Source organism: Rhineura floridana, chromosome 3 (genome assembly GCF_030035675.1).
Source record: "Rhineura floridana isolate rRhiFlo1 chromosome 3, rRhiFlo1.hap2, whole genome shotgun sequence".
Taxonomy (NCBI): domain Eukaryota; kingdom Metazoa; phylum Chordata; class Lepidosauria; order Squamata; family Rhineuridae; genus Rhineura; species Rhineura floridana.
The window spans coordinates 130,515,060-130,530,219 of NC_084482.1; the positions used below are offsets into that span (position 1 = coordinate 130,515,060).

The following is a 15,160-nucleotide window of genomic DNA, read 5'->3' on the forward strand; positions in this document are numbered from 1 at the left end:
GGCAACTTCCAGTGGCATGCATTGAAAGCTGCTAATCAATATGTTCTAAAAACATATATGTTTATAGAAGTACTACATATCATGTTTTTAGTGAATATGAAACATGCATATGGTAAAAACATAATGTAAGAAGCAGCCCTTGGATTTGCTTTGGTATTTCTGGTGAGCCTTTATTTTATTTTGTGTTATGAATTTAAAACATTTGATAAGTCCTGTATTCTGATATTTTGAATATTGCTTTGATTGTAAAAAGCTTTGAACAAATATAATCATAACAACCTTTGCTTTCTTAAGGTAGCAATTTTCAAATTGCTGACCTACAGGGCACCCTTTAACATTGATTTGTCTGCCAAGAAATCGCTCATCATCTGCTGAAGAATCCCTGAACATTGTAAAGGAGTCTGTGGAGTGCTGTATGTCACCATCTTGGTTCAAGTATGGTGCCAGCTAGGCCTATTGGACCTTTCCAAAGTCCTACCCAAATGAAGGACTAAACTACACCTTAATGTTAAATGCGTAGGGTTGTATCCAACAAAGTTGTTTTATTCATGCGATGACTTCCACTTGTGCAGCAGAACTTCCCCTCTCTCTCCTCCCTTCCATGCACCCCCCCAGATCTGTTCTGTTCTAAGTATGTAGGGCCAAGATACACATTTCATGTAATGTGCAGCTTAGAACCCATGCAACACTCTTCTTTGGCTTCACATAAATGTCAGTAATGGTAGGCAAGTTGTTGCTGGGAAGTGTTTGCCTTTCTTAATAAACTTCTGAGAAACCCCAGGGCTCTCCAGAACATTGGTTGAAAACCATTGCCTTAAGTCACCTGTAGGATCATTGAATGATGATACTGGTATTATTTCATTTTTTAAACACAGCATCAAGGGCCCTTTGAAGCCTTTTGTCTTCTAATGGCGGCCTTTACTTGTTTTTGTAGGTGGATCCAGAGAAATGCCACTATGTAGTGGGTAGTATCCTGAGTGAAGGAGAAGAGAAGCCAGCTGAGAAAGTGGTCCGCATGTTCCTGAAGTATGGTTTCAAGATTATCAACTTCCCAGCCCCTAGCCATGTAGTCATGGCAACTTTCCCCTATACAACTCCACTGTCCATCCATCTGGCAGTGAACCGTGTCCACTCATCCCTTGACACATACATCAAGGTAAGTGATCCTATGTAACAAGACTTTTTTAAGCCTGCTGATTGAAACCTTCTCCTGCTCTTGCTTTGTGCAGGTGGTACACCTTATCTTACACAATATATTTCCAATTGGTCATGTAGCCTGAACTTTTGTGTTGTTTGCTGTTAAGTAGGCAAACAACACTTATCTCCTACAATTAGCTAAAGAAAAGGTCAGTGACTTTGCTATTGTATAAAGCAGTAGTGGAGAACCTCCAGTCCTTAGGCCTAATAATCTTGCCAAGCCTCCCCATCTGGCCCTTGAGGGTGGTTTGGCCAAGCTGTGGCCACTGTCCCTACATTTGCACCTGACATGGGGCAGATAAAATCATGGCTAGGCCAAAAGAAGTTTACAGGCCCTGCCGATCAGCTGATTGGCAATGCCAGCAAAGCCGTGTGCATAGCTCCTTGCTTGTCTCTTTGCAAGCACCAATGATCAGTTGATTGGCTGTGCTTGTAGAGAGATATGCACACTTGAAGCCCTGACAATCATCTGATATTTGGGCCTTCAAAGTGCTACACAGGGCTGTCTGTAGACACTGCTGATCATCAGTACTTGCAAAGAACCACTCACAATGCTTTGAAACCTGACAAAGTGCTATATCATGGGTCACCTGTCATCATTGTGACATCAGGTTATTAACAGATTGGTGGCCCACCCACCCATTAAATTTGGCCCTTGATACACAAGGAGATAAACATCCGGCCCACTGGTGGGATCCATTTCCCCACCCCTGGTATAAAGCCCTGCACTAGGTTTAGAAGTGCTTGCTGCTATGATAGAAACGTGTTTTTCATTTGTAATCTGCCTGCTTTGCTCCAATGGAAGACACTTTCCTACCATTCCTCTAGTTATCCAAAAAGGATTGGAATTCTTTTTTTGCTAAATGTTTGAAACAGAGAGTTGCTTGGACTTGGATATTTCCTCAAAGAATACCCATTGACTTGTGTGTACGAACCAATGAATGCTTCTGGGTGGAGGGCTCCTGGTGCTAGGGATAGGAAGATCTGTCAATTTCGGTTCTCTCGTTTTCTCACTTTTCTAATATTAAATTCAGTTCTCTACATTTCTGCAGCAATCTGTGATTTTTTTTAAAAAAAATCCTCATGAAAATTCATCATTTTAGTGCGAATTTTTTCAAATAAACACATTTTTGTAGGCAGTTTTGAAAAAGATACACATTTTTGCACACCATTCTCATCTCATCATGCCTTTTTGCCTGTTTTTACTCCTATATTCCTTTTTATGCACACTTTCCCCTAATATATGCATTTTTGTAAACACTGTTTAGTCGGCAAACTGCATCCCAAAATTCTAATAAATGCGAATGTCAAAGGATGGCTGTGTTTCGGTTCTCATATTGTTTCAGAAAGTGCAAATTTGATAAATTTTGCTTGAAGTGCAAACTGAATCCAAATTCTCACCCATCCCTACCTGGTGCTACCAATCACTGCTTTAGTGCTGTAAGCTACAAGCAGAATTGTAATTAACTATCCACATTTAAGGGGACTAGTGCTTCTTGTGTTTGTGTGCATTGCACTTAAGTGGCGTACACACTGTACATTTAAAGCACATTCAAAGCACGTTATTTTTCCCAAAGGATCCCAGAAGCCGTAGTTTACTTCTCACAAGGCTACGATTCCCACTAATCTTAAACTACAGTTCTTAGCATTCTTTGGCAGAAATAATGTGCATTGAATGTGCTTTAAATGTATGGTGTGTCTATGAGCAAAACATAGCTGTGTGGGCACTGTTGTCCCCTCCCCTTTCCTCACTCCTCATTTATCTCCACACACCCCTTCTCCTGATATTTTGAAGTAGGTGCTTCTCAGTGCCAGTTTAGCACGCTGTTTTATATGTGTGCCTGTGTGTGTGTCTGCAGTTCTTGAAGAAGTACAATTGCAAAAACTTTGACTTTTTTTTAAAAAAAATGCCTGCACCACAGGGCAAGAGGATTGCAGCTAATCTTACTTCTGAGTAAACATAATTATGGATTGGGAGGTAGGTCCCATGGATTTCATCTGAGAATGCTCAGTAGACTAAATTTCACAACTGGATCTAATCAGGCATCCTGGTCCAGTCAGTTTCATAATATGGCTAGAAAATTTACAGGCTCAATTTTCCCTGCTTGTTAGTTGTGCTATTCTACTGTAGTATAGCTGCATTTTTTATTTATTTTTTAAAAAAGTGCGTTGCTGCAGCCCAGGGTTAAAGGAGTGCAACCTTACAGGATTTTGGCCAGAGCTTCCACATATGTACTTGGAAGTAAGCACTGCTGTTCAAAGTAATCTACTAATTAAATAACTAATTGAAGTGTGTGGGTCAAGGAAACATCATTTTAGGGACCAATTAATTAAGGCTGAAAGGGCTTGATGCAGGATGTGAAATGGCTCTGAAATCAGAAATTCATGGCAAGCAGTTAGGAAGGGGGCCCTCTCCAACATGTCATCTAATCTCCCCAGGGACATTTCCCCCTCAAATCTGCCTCAATTGCATGTTTTCCTATCCACCCCTGAAAAGAGATTGCATTGAAGTTCTGCTCTTTCCCTTCTTAACAGACTTTCTGGAGTAAAAAATAAAGATAGAAGAAGTGGTTGGGAAAACATGGGAGGATTACAGTTGGCTTATGAGGTTGTCTGGACTCCCCATAAATTGCACGAAGAAGACATGGCAATTATAGGGTAAAAGCCTTGCCTGGAAGCACCCAAAGAGAGAGAGGGGGGAAAAAGCCAGGCCTGTGTTACTGTTTTGAAAGGAATGCATTTAGTTTCCCATGTATCTTTGGGGCATCACAAATGTTCCCATTCATATGTTCCCCCCTATATAAAAGAGCACAGCTATTTCCTATCTCCTGTCAAACTAATTCCCTATTGCAAACTTTAGCTCTAAAAAGCACATCTTATATGCCTCTGATAAAATCTTATCTGACTCTCTCTAAAGCATTTGCTCCTGTTTCCTAGTACTCTGTGTGAGTGTATCCCTCTATCACAGTTGATATATTTATATGCTTTTGGCTGTCCGCTGCAAACCAGCAAAGAGAACTCTTTGGGAAAGGCTACCTTTCCGTTGCCTTTTTTGTTTATCTTAGATAAGGAAGCTTAGCTGAATGAACATAACCTGCACGTGGGTTATTTAGTTTTAGAAGGGAGAACTTGTTTAAAGGCCAAAGGACAGGGCAATTCAATTAAATTGTCAGGTAGGCCATCCCCATCCTCTGGACTTTTCTGTCCTCCGTTGCTTAGAATGCATGTGGTCTTGAAGAGAAGACAAAGGAACAGTTGAATGTGGAAATCTCCATGGATTACAATGTTTTTTAAAGCTAATTAATGTAATAAAGGAATGAATGAAGAAATGTTGATCTGTGGCTAACGTATGTACTTTGAGTGAGTGTCCTCCCTGTTTCCTGGCTTTTTGAGCAGAGATGAACTATCATAGCTGATTATGTGATAAATCACATACATGTAATGTCTGAGAGTTATGGGTAAACAGAAGCTGCACTGAGTCCAAGTTACTCCTTTGGGGATCTGCAACTGGCTGAAAAAATATGAGTTCAGGTTCACTCATCTTGCTCTGGCACTGAAGCAATCAGTTTGCAAACATTTTTATTCATTCATGTGGCACACTTATTTATGAAATGCCTGTTGTGGGCAACAATCCCAGCCTTGTGGAAAGCTCTGAAATATGGTTCTATTCTGCTGTGTGCTGTTTTGAGGATTAACAGACAAACATTAGCGCCTCAGTCCATAATCTGCTTTGGAACTCCCAGAGTGCCACTGAAAGGAGTAATCTTATCTATGCTTTCTGCACCTTAGTATGACTGGTCGACTTAAATTGACTGGTTTGAAGGACAGAATATAGATATCGGCAGAATTTTGGAGAATGCTTCTGTTAAAACTGTTGTCTTCTAGCGCTTACAGCTTAGTCTTTCCTTCAGCATACTGCTCTGTATTACAGATCCATTGGGTTCAAGGGATGGCAGGGTGTAGGGTGCTTCTACATGGCGGTTGATTGAGGAGTCATTGCTTATTCTGCATGCAAGTTTTGGGCAGCATCCATCCAGTGTTGTCCTCAGCATCACGCTTTCCCATATTAATCCAGATGTTTCTCATTTAATCTGGATGTATGGTTTCCTCAGAAAATCCAGTAAGTGCCACCCCTGCAGAAATGGTAAATCTGGATTAAATGGTGGAAAAAATATGGGATGGCATTTTGATGAGGATGATGTCGTGTGGACACTGCCTAAACTTGTATGCATGAGCAGCACTGAGTCCACAGTAAACTGTCATGTGGAAATGCCTATAGTTAGAGCATTTGAACACTAGCTTCCTTTGCCCCTGTATGCAAATGCACAAGCCTTATGGTATCTTATGCTGATAATATGAGCAGTAGAGAAGGGAAAATGGGAAGCAGTTTCATTAAATGTGCTGTTTGTATGCAAGCCTGCAGTTTAATAACAGCATCAGATTTGCTAAATGTATGCTTGCTTTAAGGTACAGAGATGACATTTGGATGCTCCAGGAAAGGTCCTGGAAAGTGCATCCGTAACACAACCAGTGAAATCATTAAAGCTAAAAAAGGAGCTACAGATTGTGCTGGGAACACCTGGTAGCTTTTTAACGAGAGCTGCCTTTCTGGTTTTTTAAAAAACAAATAAATCCAAAATCCTCTGTGTGTGTTTTTCCCCCAGTGAAGAACAGAGACTTGTCTTCTGTTGAAACTCTCTTTGCTGGGAATCTTAAGCAAATGTTAATCAAATTTATGATTTGCTTTGCAGATTGCAGTCATGAGTTTCTGTGAGACATCTCAAAATAGAGAGGTTACTGAGGTCATGTAGCTTGATTGTGGGGCATACAAGAGGGTTAGTCAGTGACCAATGTTGGGTCTTCATTGGCAGTTCATTTGACTCTATTCATAAGTAAGGGTAGAAACACACCCACTGTTCTGCCTGTTCCAGTGTGTCTTCACCTAACTTTTGTGAAAGCGGGGGCACACAATGTTAGTCAAACCCCACCCCTTTGTACTGTAAACCTGGTGGGAGCAGCTCGACTGTTTTTTAAATTCAGCAAAGAGATTTTGCAACTGATTGGCAGATCAATGCATTACCTCTCCAGATGCGGTTAATGCAAACACTTTGATCTGGTGACTAGTGTGTTTATAGCCTAAATCTCAAAGAAGTGAGGGAAGATCTTCCATTTTACAGATGTGGAGCTGAAAGGCAGAAACTTTAAATGATAATGTGTGAGGAAGATAAAGTTAGGTATGTGCCTGTAGATCTGACAGTTGCGATTCTAACCTTATGGAAAGGCAAATGAGCAGAGCACAGATTAATTACTGAGGGAGGGCTAGCAGAACTGCTTGTTATTTTAGGGGTATTTTCTTCCTTGCCTTTTAATGATTTCTTGTAGGTATGACTAGAGCTGAAAAAATCCCAGATACCTAGCTGCCCAGGCTCCTGGAACTATAAGCTTATGAATGTAAATTCTCTCTATTCTGTAGAGGGTCTCCAGTGTTTGAATGGCGTGACGCTAATGACCTGAAGTTTGGACCTACTTTGGTGAGCCTCCCTGTCAGTGTGTGCTTGCACCAATTTTCAAGCATAGAAGGGTACAGTAGTCTACAATGCCAGCTCCTGTCATTGGCAGAGAGTATGAAGTCACTGGATTGGACAGGGCTAGTATTAAATAGGGGGAGTTTGCCCATCTGTTGTTGACTAGTCAACAGAACAGTACTTTCTGTCTGCTGCACTTCAGGCTCCAGCTTCTCCAGCCCAGCATGGCTAGCATTTGTACTTTGAGACAAACATAAAGTATGAGAGAATTAACTCTTTTACATGTTACAGTACATATGCATTCCCCCCACCCCGTGACGTGGTTTATTTTTTTTCCTTTTGTCTTACTGAGCTGAGAAATGACCAGGAATGTTGGCCTGTCAGGGCTGTAGGCTCTTCTGGGTGTGCCACCGACTCTGGTACCTATGCCACTTGTCTATTCACTATATCACAGCAGCTCTCAAAATTGTGATGTTGGCTTTTTGGAGTTGGTTTACTACATCTTTTATGCTTCCTTCTGCTATGGCCTTTGAGGTGGTTTACAATTTAATACGTAAACCAAGAGACAAAATAATAAAAAGAGCAGACATGTCTCTGCCCATTGGTGATCTCTTCAGGAGATGATAGCGTGAACTCCTTGACCTGCTCTGCCTGCCTTCTTTTTAAGATCTGTTGTCAGCCCTGGTAAGACCTTCTTTTATAGTCATCCAGATCTCTGTGAACTCCCTTGCTTCCATTTTTATTCTTCTAGGATTCTCGCAGGCCAGTGTACTCAGAATGACTCCACTGCTAGATTTTGATTCCTGTATCTTGGCAAAAGCAATCAAGAGTCTTGTGCCACCTTAAAGGCTAGTGTATTTGTTATGGCATAAGTTTTCATGAACTCAAGCCCACTACATCAGAGTGTCTGCCTCCTGGCCTTGATATGCTTGCAGATATAGTTGTGGAGCACTGGAAATGATTCATCACTGAGATGCTGCACCTTGTGCCATTTTGTTCTGTGTAAGAACATCTGGGTTCTTATTAGAGAGGAAGAGGCAATCTTTGCAGAGCCCATATACTATATAAGCAAGAACCCCTGAAACTTCCCTAGGTGGTTCACACCTCTGTTGTTTGGGGAAGAGGAGACCCATTTTAGTGGAGCTATCTAACTGCAACCTGCGATCTCGTTTCCTTGCAAAGCCAGTTCTACCAATATATCTCACTCCTAGCTTGAAACTCCCTCTTCTCCCTGTATCCTTGAACTGCTTTTCACAATGTGTGGCAGGTCTGACATGAGCCAGCAACTGGAGACCAGGCTTGTCACTAGACAGCCCCTTTACACTTGTCATTTCACCCAGGTTTGCACCTGAGCCCTCAGAAGTGCCAGGTTTCCCTCCCGCAATATGGACCACTGGGAACTCTGTGTTTCATTACTGTTCACATGTCAGAGTAGACGTCTGCCGACTTCAGAGACTGTGGGGTTCAGCCTTCCTGAGGCATCGCTCCCAAATCGGATAAGTTCTCACATCTCCTCCTGGCTGGTGTGGCAAACAACATCTGTTCCCCTGGCACCTGTTGGAGAGGCAGGGAAAGAAAACAAGAGATAAACTTTCACAGAAACAGGTGACCTGTGCACATTTTCTGATGGGAATATGTGTTGCCATGGAGACAGCTTCTCCAAATAGCTCCCTTCCGCCTCCCCCAAGCAACTGAGGCGCAAGCAAGACATTTTTGCACTATCTGGTTTGAAAAGATTCTCTTAATGAGAGTCGTAGGTCAGGCGAGCTGAGTGAAGGAGACCCCCTTTTTGCTGCTTTGTCCCTGCGGGACGCTCTGAGCAGGCAAACTGGCTTATAAGAAAGAAGTCTCTTCAAAGGGTCTCCAGGTTGCAGATGAAATGAAAGCTTTGGTTGTTTTTCCCCCCCTGAAAGAGAAGGATTTGGTTCAAATGGATCACCTCTCTTCCTAGGCAAGCAACTTAGCAACCTATTTAAAACTGGAAGGAGATGGAAAAATAGACAAAAGAGCATGTGAAAGTTTAAGGTGGAGTGATGGAGAAAGAGCAGCACAATATGAGCAGCAAATGAAACCATGGTGGTAAAAGGATGGGAAATCGAAAAGAAAAACAAAGAAAACCCAAAATAATTACTGAGGATAAGGGCTTGGGGGGGGGGGGAAGCAGTGAAAACTAAGCTAATACAAGGGCTGAAATGGATGAAGACAATACAAGTGACAAGATTGAAACCTACAGGGAAAGACTTTCAGATGGGTGTAGACCATCAGACATTTCTAGGCTCAAACCAGGAGGCCTGTAGGTCAGCTGCAAGCTCCCTCTTTCCTATGCAGTAGAGCACAGTTGGGGAGCCTTTTAGCTCTGGGGACCAAATCTTTATCTGGCCATACCCTGTGGGCCAACTTTGACAGGTGGGTGTGACAACTCACCTATCAATCGGACATTATGCCATGGCATGATTGGCAGGTGGTTTATCACACCCAAAATCCCATGTGTGGAGTTCCCAAACTTGGGAACCACAGCACAAGGGGTGTTGCCAGCCCTTTGCTTTGCAAGCCTCCCCATACTGCTCCTTTCCACCTCTGATGTTAGGACTCCAGAGAAAGACTAACATTTTTCTGCAGTCAAGCCTCCTTTTCCCCACTCTCAGCTGTTCCTCAGCCAGCTGAGCAGCACAGAGGGGATCCCATGGGGAGAAAATGTTTAACCCTTCCTTCCCATTATCCTGACTGAAATTCCCACTCCCAACACATTGCTACCAAGCTTGGGGAAAAGCTTAAAAGCAGCATGGGATCAAACATCATGAGAATTGTAAGGGAGGAAAGAGTTAACCAGAATTGAGGAAGGGTTCCCCTGCAGGGAAAAGAGGGCAGGGGGAGAGTGTGTGTGAAATAGTTCTGCCCCCACCCACTGCTGGCTGATTACCTCCAAGAGCATTCTGCTTTTGATGGGAAAAAGTTGCTTACTCCTGCTGTGTCATTGCTATGTGATTTTCAAGGCTCTGGGACTGGATGTTGGCAGGTCAGAAACATAGGTGATATGCTTTGGCCAACCCATGGCTGGGGAATATCACGGCTGAGAGTGGGAAGGAGGAGACTAGACTTCAGAAAAATGGTAATCTTTATGCAGAGCCCCATCCCCCCCCCCCCCCGCTGATCAGAGAGAAGGTACTTTGTGGGCCGTGTAAGATTAGACAATGGACCAGAAGCAGTTGTGGGGGAGGGTGCAGGCTGTATACTTCTGGAGGTGTGTTTCTTGGAGACCTATCCACACTGACAGGAGAATGTGTATATTGCCCAGAGAAAATATGTATAATGGCTGGACACTGTACAGAATTCAGTTGTTCATATGTTCATTCCCCAAGGCCTGTTGGAGATTATGTATATTAACCGGGAAATGTGCACACTGTTCCTTCTTGATGGGTGAATTATGTGCACATTCTTCATGAGACATGGGGAATGTGCACAGTGGCTGGTTATTATGCGCATTAACCATTCACATTCCTCTTAATGTATACATGCTTATTGTTGTTTTTAAGGTGCTGTATAATAGCCCAGGTTCACAAGTATGATCTGAAGAGTTGCTGTACATCATGGATTTTGTGACCAGCAAGCTAGTTTGCTGTGGTTGAAAACTGTAGTGTTCTGCTGTGTATTGAACCCTCCTCAGCGTAGTTCTATAGATTCTCATTGTTCTGAGTGGTGACTTTTGAAGCCACAATGAGAAACCGCTGCCCATTTGAATCCAACTTTGGAAAAATGAGTATACACTTTTATTTTATTTATATATTGGATTTCTGTTGCAAGGAGTCCCGGGTGCCTGGGCTTCATGAAGAAGGTGGTGAGAAGAAGCTCAAGTTAGAGAAGAGAGCACTGGTGGAAGTACCAAGAGTATGATATTGAGCAAGCTAATAGCACAAAGAAATGACTGGATGAAGGAGAAGACTCCGAAACACTTCAGATATGCTGGTAGCAGATTTGTGCAGAAACAAAACTCTCTCTCTCTCTCTCTCACTCTCTCACTCTCTCACTCTCTCACTCTCTCACTCTCTCACTCTCTCACTCTCTCTCTCACTCTCTCTCTCACTCTCTCTCTCACTCTCTCTCTCACTCTCTCTCACTCTCTCTCACTCTCTCTCTCACTCTCTCTCTCACTCACTCTCTCACTCACTCTCTCACTCTCTCTCTCTCTCTCTCTCTCTCTCTCTCTCTCTCACTCACTCACTCACTCACTCACTCACTCACATGAATGGTCTGCCTGCATGAGCAGTATAACAGGGAAGCTCTAAACTCATATGAGATGAGACTATGCTTTGCTTCTTTAGGGAGAAAATTACAAGGCAACTTACTTTTTCATGGAGGCAGGGTGGAGCCGTAGTCTCATGTGAGTTTGTGGTTTTCATATTTCACTGTTTATGTGAATAGACTGCTCTAGGAGTCTTCAAGTTGGCTACATGTGTATTGTTGGGATTGGCTCTGTGAGGGGAAACTTAGACCAGAGCAGGGAAATTGATGGTGTCCTAGAATGTGATGTGTAGAAGGATTATATGCCTATTTCCATTTCCATTTAAGCCTCATTAAGGCAAAGAACCTGTGTTTGTTAATATTTTCATCCTCTTTTGAACGTGGATTGGGTTACATCATGCTTGAAAACAAAGCATAATAACTAAAGACTAAATTTTAAGCAACCTATAAACCAGAACATAACGCTAAACCAGTTGGGACAAGATCATTGGAGCTGCTGGGTCAACCACCAAAGTTGGCAGTTCTGTAGTTCGACTAGGCTGTTACTGGCTGATGGGCATATGCCTCCCTAAAAGCCTTAAAATTCAGCTGTCTCCATGAATCTCTGAGAATGGCCTGTCCTGTTCTGATTGTTGGAAGATTCAGGACAGACAAAAGGAAGTACTTACTCACATAGCACATGGTTCAGCTATGGAATTTGCTACCACAATATGTAGTAATGGCCACCAACTTGGATAGCTTTAAAAGGGGGTTAGACAAATTTATGGAGGATAAGGCTATCATTGGCTACAACACATGATGGTTGTATACTACCTTCAGTATTGGAGGCAGTATTTTATTTTATTATTAAATATATTTATTGCCCATCCACCAGGTTGCATGGCAGGTTACAGAAATTTAAAATACAATATTAAAAACAGTTAAAACACATTACATTCACAAGAATAGGGCGAGCCCTGAAAACATACACCTCAAATGCCAAAGGCCAGGGTAAACAGTATGCCTCTGAATACCTGTTACCTCATACCCAGTAGTCTCTAGGCAACTTACAACACATTTTAAAAAACATACAGTATACAAAATTTAAAACACAAACAAAAAAGGAGTAAGGCAGCATATCAATGCCTGAGTGAAAAGGAATGTCTTTATGTGGTGCCTAAAGATGGACAGAGAAGGCACCCCTGGGGGAGAGCATTCCACAGCTAGGGGCCACCACTGAAAAGATCTGTGCTCGTGTTGCCACCCTCTGAACCTCCATTGGAGGGGGCACATGAAGAAGGGTCTCATGACGAATGTAGGGTCCAGGTTGATACCTATGGTGAAATGTGGTCCTCGAGATATTGAGGTCCTGAGCCTCATAAGGCTTTATAGGTCAAAACCAGCACTTTGAATGGAGCCTGAAAACAAATTGGTAGCCAGTGCAGCTGTGCGAGAAATGGTATATGTGTGGACCAACCTACCCCAGTCAGCAATCTGGCCGCTGAGTTCTGCACTAGCTGGAGTTTCTAAACTGTCTTCAAAGGCAGCCAATGTATAATAGTTTAACCTAGAGATTACCAGAGTGTAAACAGAAGTCAGGCTATCTCTATTCAGATATGAATGCAGCTGGGCCACCAGTCAAAGCTGGTGGAAGGCAGTCTGTGCATCTGAGGCTGCTTGAGCCTCAAGCGACAGTACCTGATCCTTCAAAGGGAGTGTAACTCCATCCAGAGCAGGCTATAACCCATCCATCTGGTCTAGAGAATCACCCACTAACAGTGCCTCAGTGTTGTCTGGATCAAGCTTCAGTTTAATGTCTCTCATCCGGTCCATTACTAAAGCAAGACACCAGTTTAGCACATCCACTGCCACACATGCAGATATAAAAGAGAAGTAGAGCTGTGTAATCAGCATATTGCCCACAACGTATTCCAAAACTCCAGATGACCCTACTCAGCAGTTTCATGTAGATATTAAATAAACTGGGGAAATAATCAAATCATGTGGAACTGAGGTTCCACTGGGCTAAATAGCATTCCCCAAGCACCACCCTTTGAGAACAACTATCCAAGTAGGACTGGAGCCACTGCAAAGCAGTGCCACCCACCTCCAACTTGGGCAGCCATTCCAGAAGAATACCATGGTTGATAATATTGAAAGCTGCTGAGAGATCAAGGAGAACTAACAGGGACACATTTTCCCTGTGTATCCTCCGACATAGGTCATCATACAGGACAAACAAGGCAGGTTCCGTGCCAAAACCAGGCCTAAATCTTGATTGAAGTTGATCCAGAAAATCAGTTTCATCCAAGAGAACCTGTATCTGCAGCCACATGCTCGAGAACCTTGCCCCAAAAGGGGGAGATTGGTAACTGGCCAATAATTATTTAATTTTCTGGGTCTAGGGAAGATTTCTTAGGGAGTGGCCTTACCACTGCCACCTTTAAACAGGCAGGGACCACTCCCACTCGCAAGGAGGCATTAATCACCTCCCAGGCCCAGCTAGCTGTCCCCTCTCTGCCGGTTTTTATCAGCCAAGAGACTTATGGGTCAAGACCACAAGTAGCTGCCTGGATCAAACCAAGCATCTTGTCCACATCCTTAAGCTTTACTAGTCCTCTTGTGTGTGGTCAATGTATGTGGTGGTGCCTGGGTGCTACCAATTTTCTATAAAACTGTTGGTCTGGCTTTTTGCCCAGGCATGACTTGGAGATTGCTGTTCTGGCTCTGATCAACAAATTATGCCTAGAGATGAACAAGGTAAATAATGTCCTGTTGACTCCATTGGATCTTTCAGTGACTTTGGTGTTGCTGATCATGAGGTGTTGATGGCCTCTCTGCAGGACCTGATGAGAGTCTGTCTATTGGCACTTCACGTCTAACAAATTATTTCTTCCCCTGTGTCTCTTTAAAATCTCCATGGATGACTAACAACAACTCCTTGACACCCTCTTTCTGTCCTTGGAAAGTTATTAAAGCCCAACTCAGAGCATCTTCTAAACAAATTATAAAATAATTCAATTTTGGTGGCTTTTAGCAACTTCATTTATGATGAGATTGGGATGGGAGGTAGGGGAAATTGCTCGGATAAGGTCTGGTTTTTGCAAGATTTGATAGTTTACAGTTTATGATTTTTAGAATCTGTTTTTATTTTTTGATCTTTTTTTTTGTAAGAGGAAACTACTTACAGAGAGGTACATAGGACAAGTCTATGCGTTTTTAAATTGTTATAACCCTACCTGGGACCTTTGGGTGAAGGGTGGGTAATACATTTGAATAATAATTAAAAATAATATCTATGGCCACCTTGCAGCCCAGCAGGAATGAAACTATGATGTCCAGTTTCCTTTTGTAACCTTATATTACTTATTCATGAGCAGGAAGCTCAACAAATGGCAGGAAATGTATGAAAAAGTTCTGTGCTGCTCACTTTCATCTGGCTCCCCCGTCCTCGTGCACCATCCATTTTGAGCCTTTCATTTTCTGCTAGTTGCTCTAATTGGCTTGCCTTTTCAGATATCTCGCAGAGAGCCTCTTGACGCTGTATTGCTTGCTCTTTTTAGCATGGGTGTCCACATTTATACTTGGCAAGTACTTGAACTGTTTGCTCCAAATGTAGGTCCTAGGGCAAGTGGTTCCTCAGCTGCTCCAGAACTTGCTTTACACCAGGGCCTCATTTTGTATTTGTAGCAAGGTAAGCATAGCTTCCATGTATGAGTTAAGTTTGGCATTTGTTAATCCTCTAGGGAGGAATGAGAAGAAAATGGGCACTGGATTACTCATGTCCAAAGGACAGAAGCCTGTATACTCAGCCTTACTGTAATTTTCCTGCTACGGTTACTAAGGAGAAGAGGTATTTTCAGAGTTGTCTTCAAAGTGAAAGGTCACAGGTTTCCCAAGTGTAGTCTGTTGTATTTCCTACTTTGCTAACAGTTGTTCTCTTACTCATGCTGGTGAAGGTGGTCAGGACAAGAAGGCAAGGAAAACAAGGAGCCCAAGAGAGAGTCATGTGATTTTGAAGAGAGATTTCCCTATATCTGTTTTCTAAACACACAAAGAGTACAGGGTGTTGCTGTGTGTGTTTGTGTGCTTAATTTCGTTTAAAGCAGCACCATAGCAGCAGAGTAACAGCGGATGTTGAAATGTGAGTGTGCCAGCTTGTGCGTGCATTTACCTAAGAAAGCAGGCTTTTACCCTGCATCAGGATCACTGAGACAGGA

General features: G+C 42.7%; 1 protein-coding gene across 6 annotated transcripts in view; it reads left to right on the forward strand.

Annotated features, from left to right (window-relative positions):
• The window catches only part of TEX264 (testis expressed 264, ER-phagy receptor), a 216,964-nt gene that overhangs the window by 60,954 nt on the left and 140,850 nt on the right, over positions 1-15,160 (forward strand). For all 6 annotated transcript variants that reach the window (XM_061617911.1, XM_061617909.1, XM_061617914.1 and 3 more), the window contains exon 4: positions 935-1,156. In XM_061617911.1, coding sequence (XP_061473895.1) covers positions 935-1,156 — 222 coding nt within the window. The remainder of the gene's footprint in view (positions 1-934; positions 1,157-15,160) is intronic.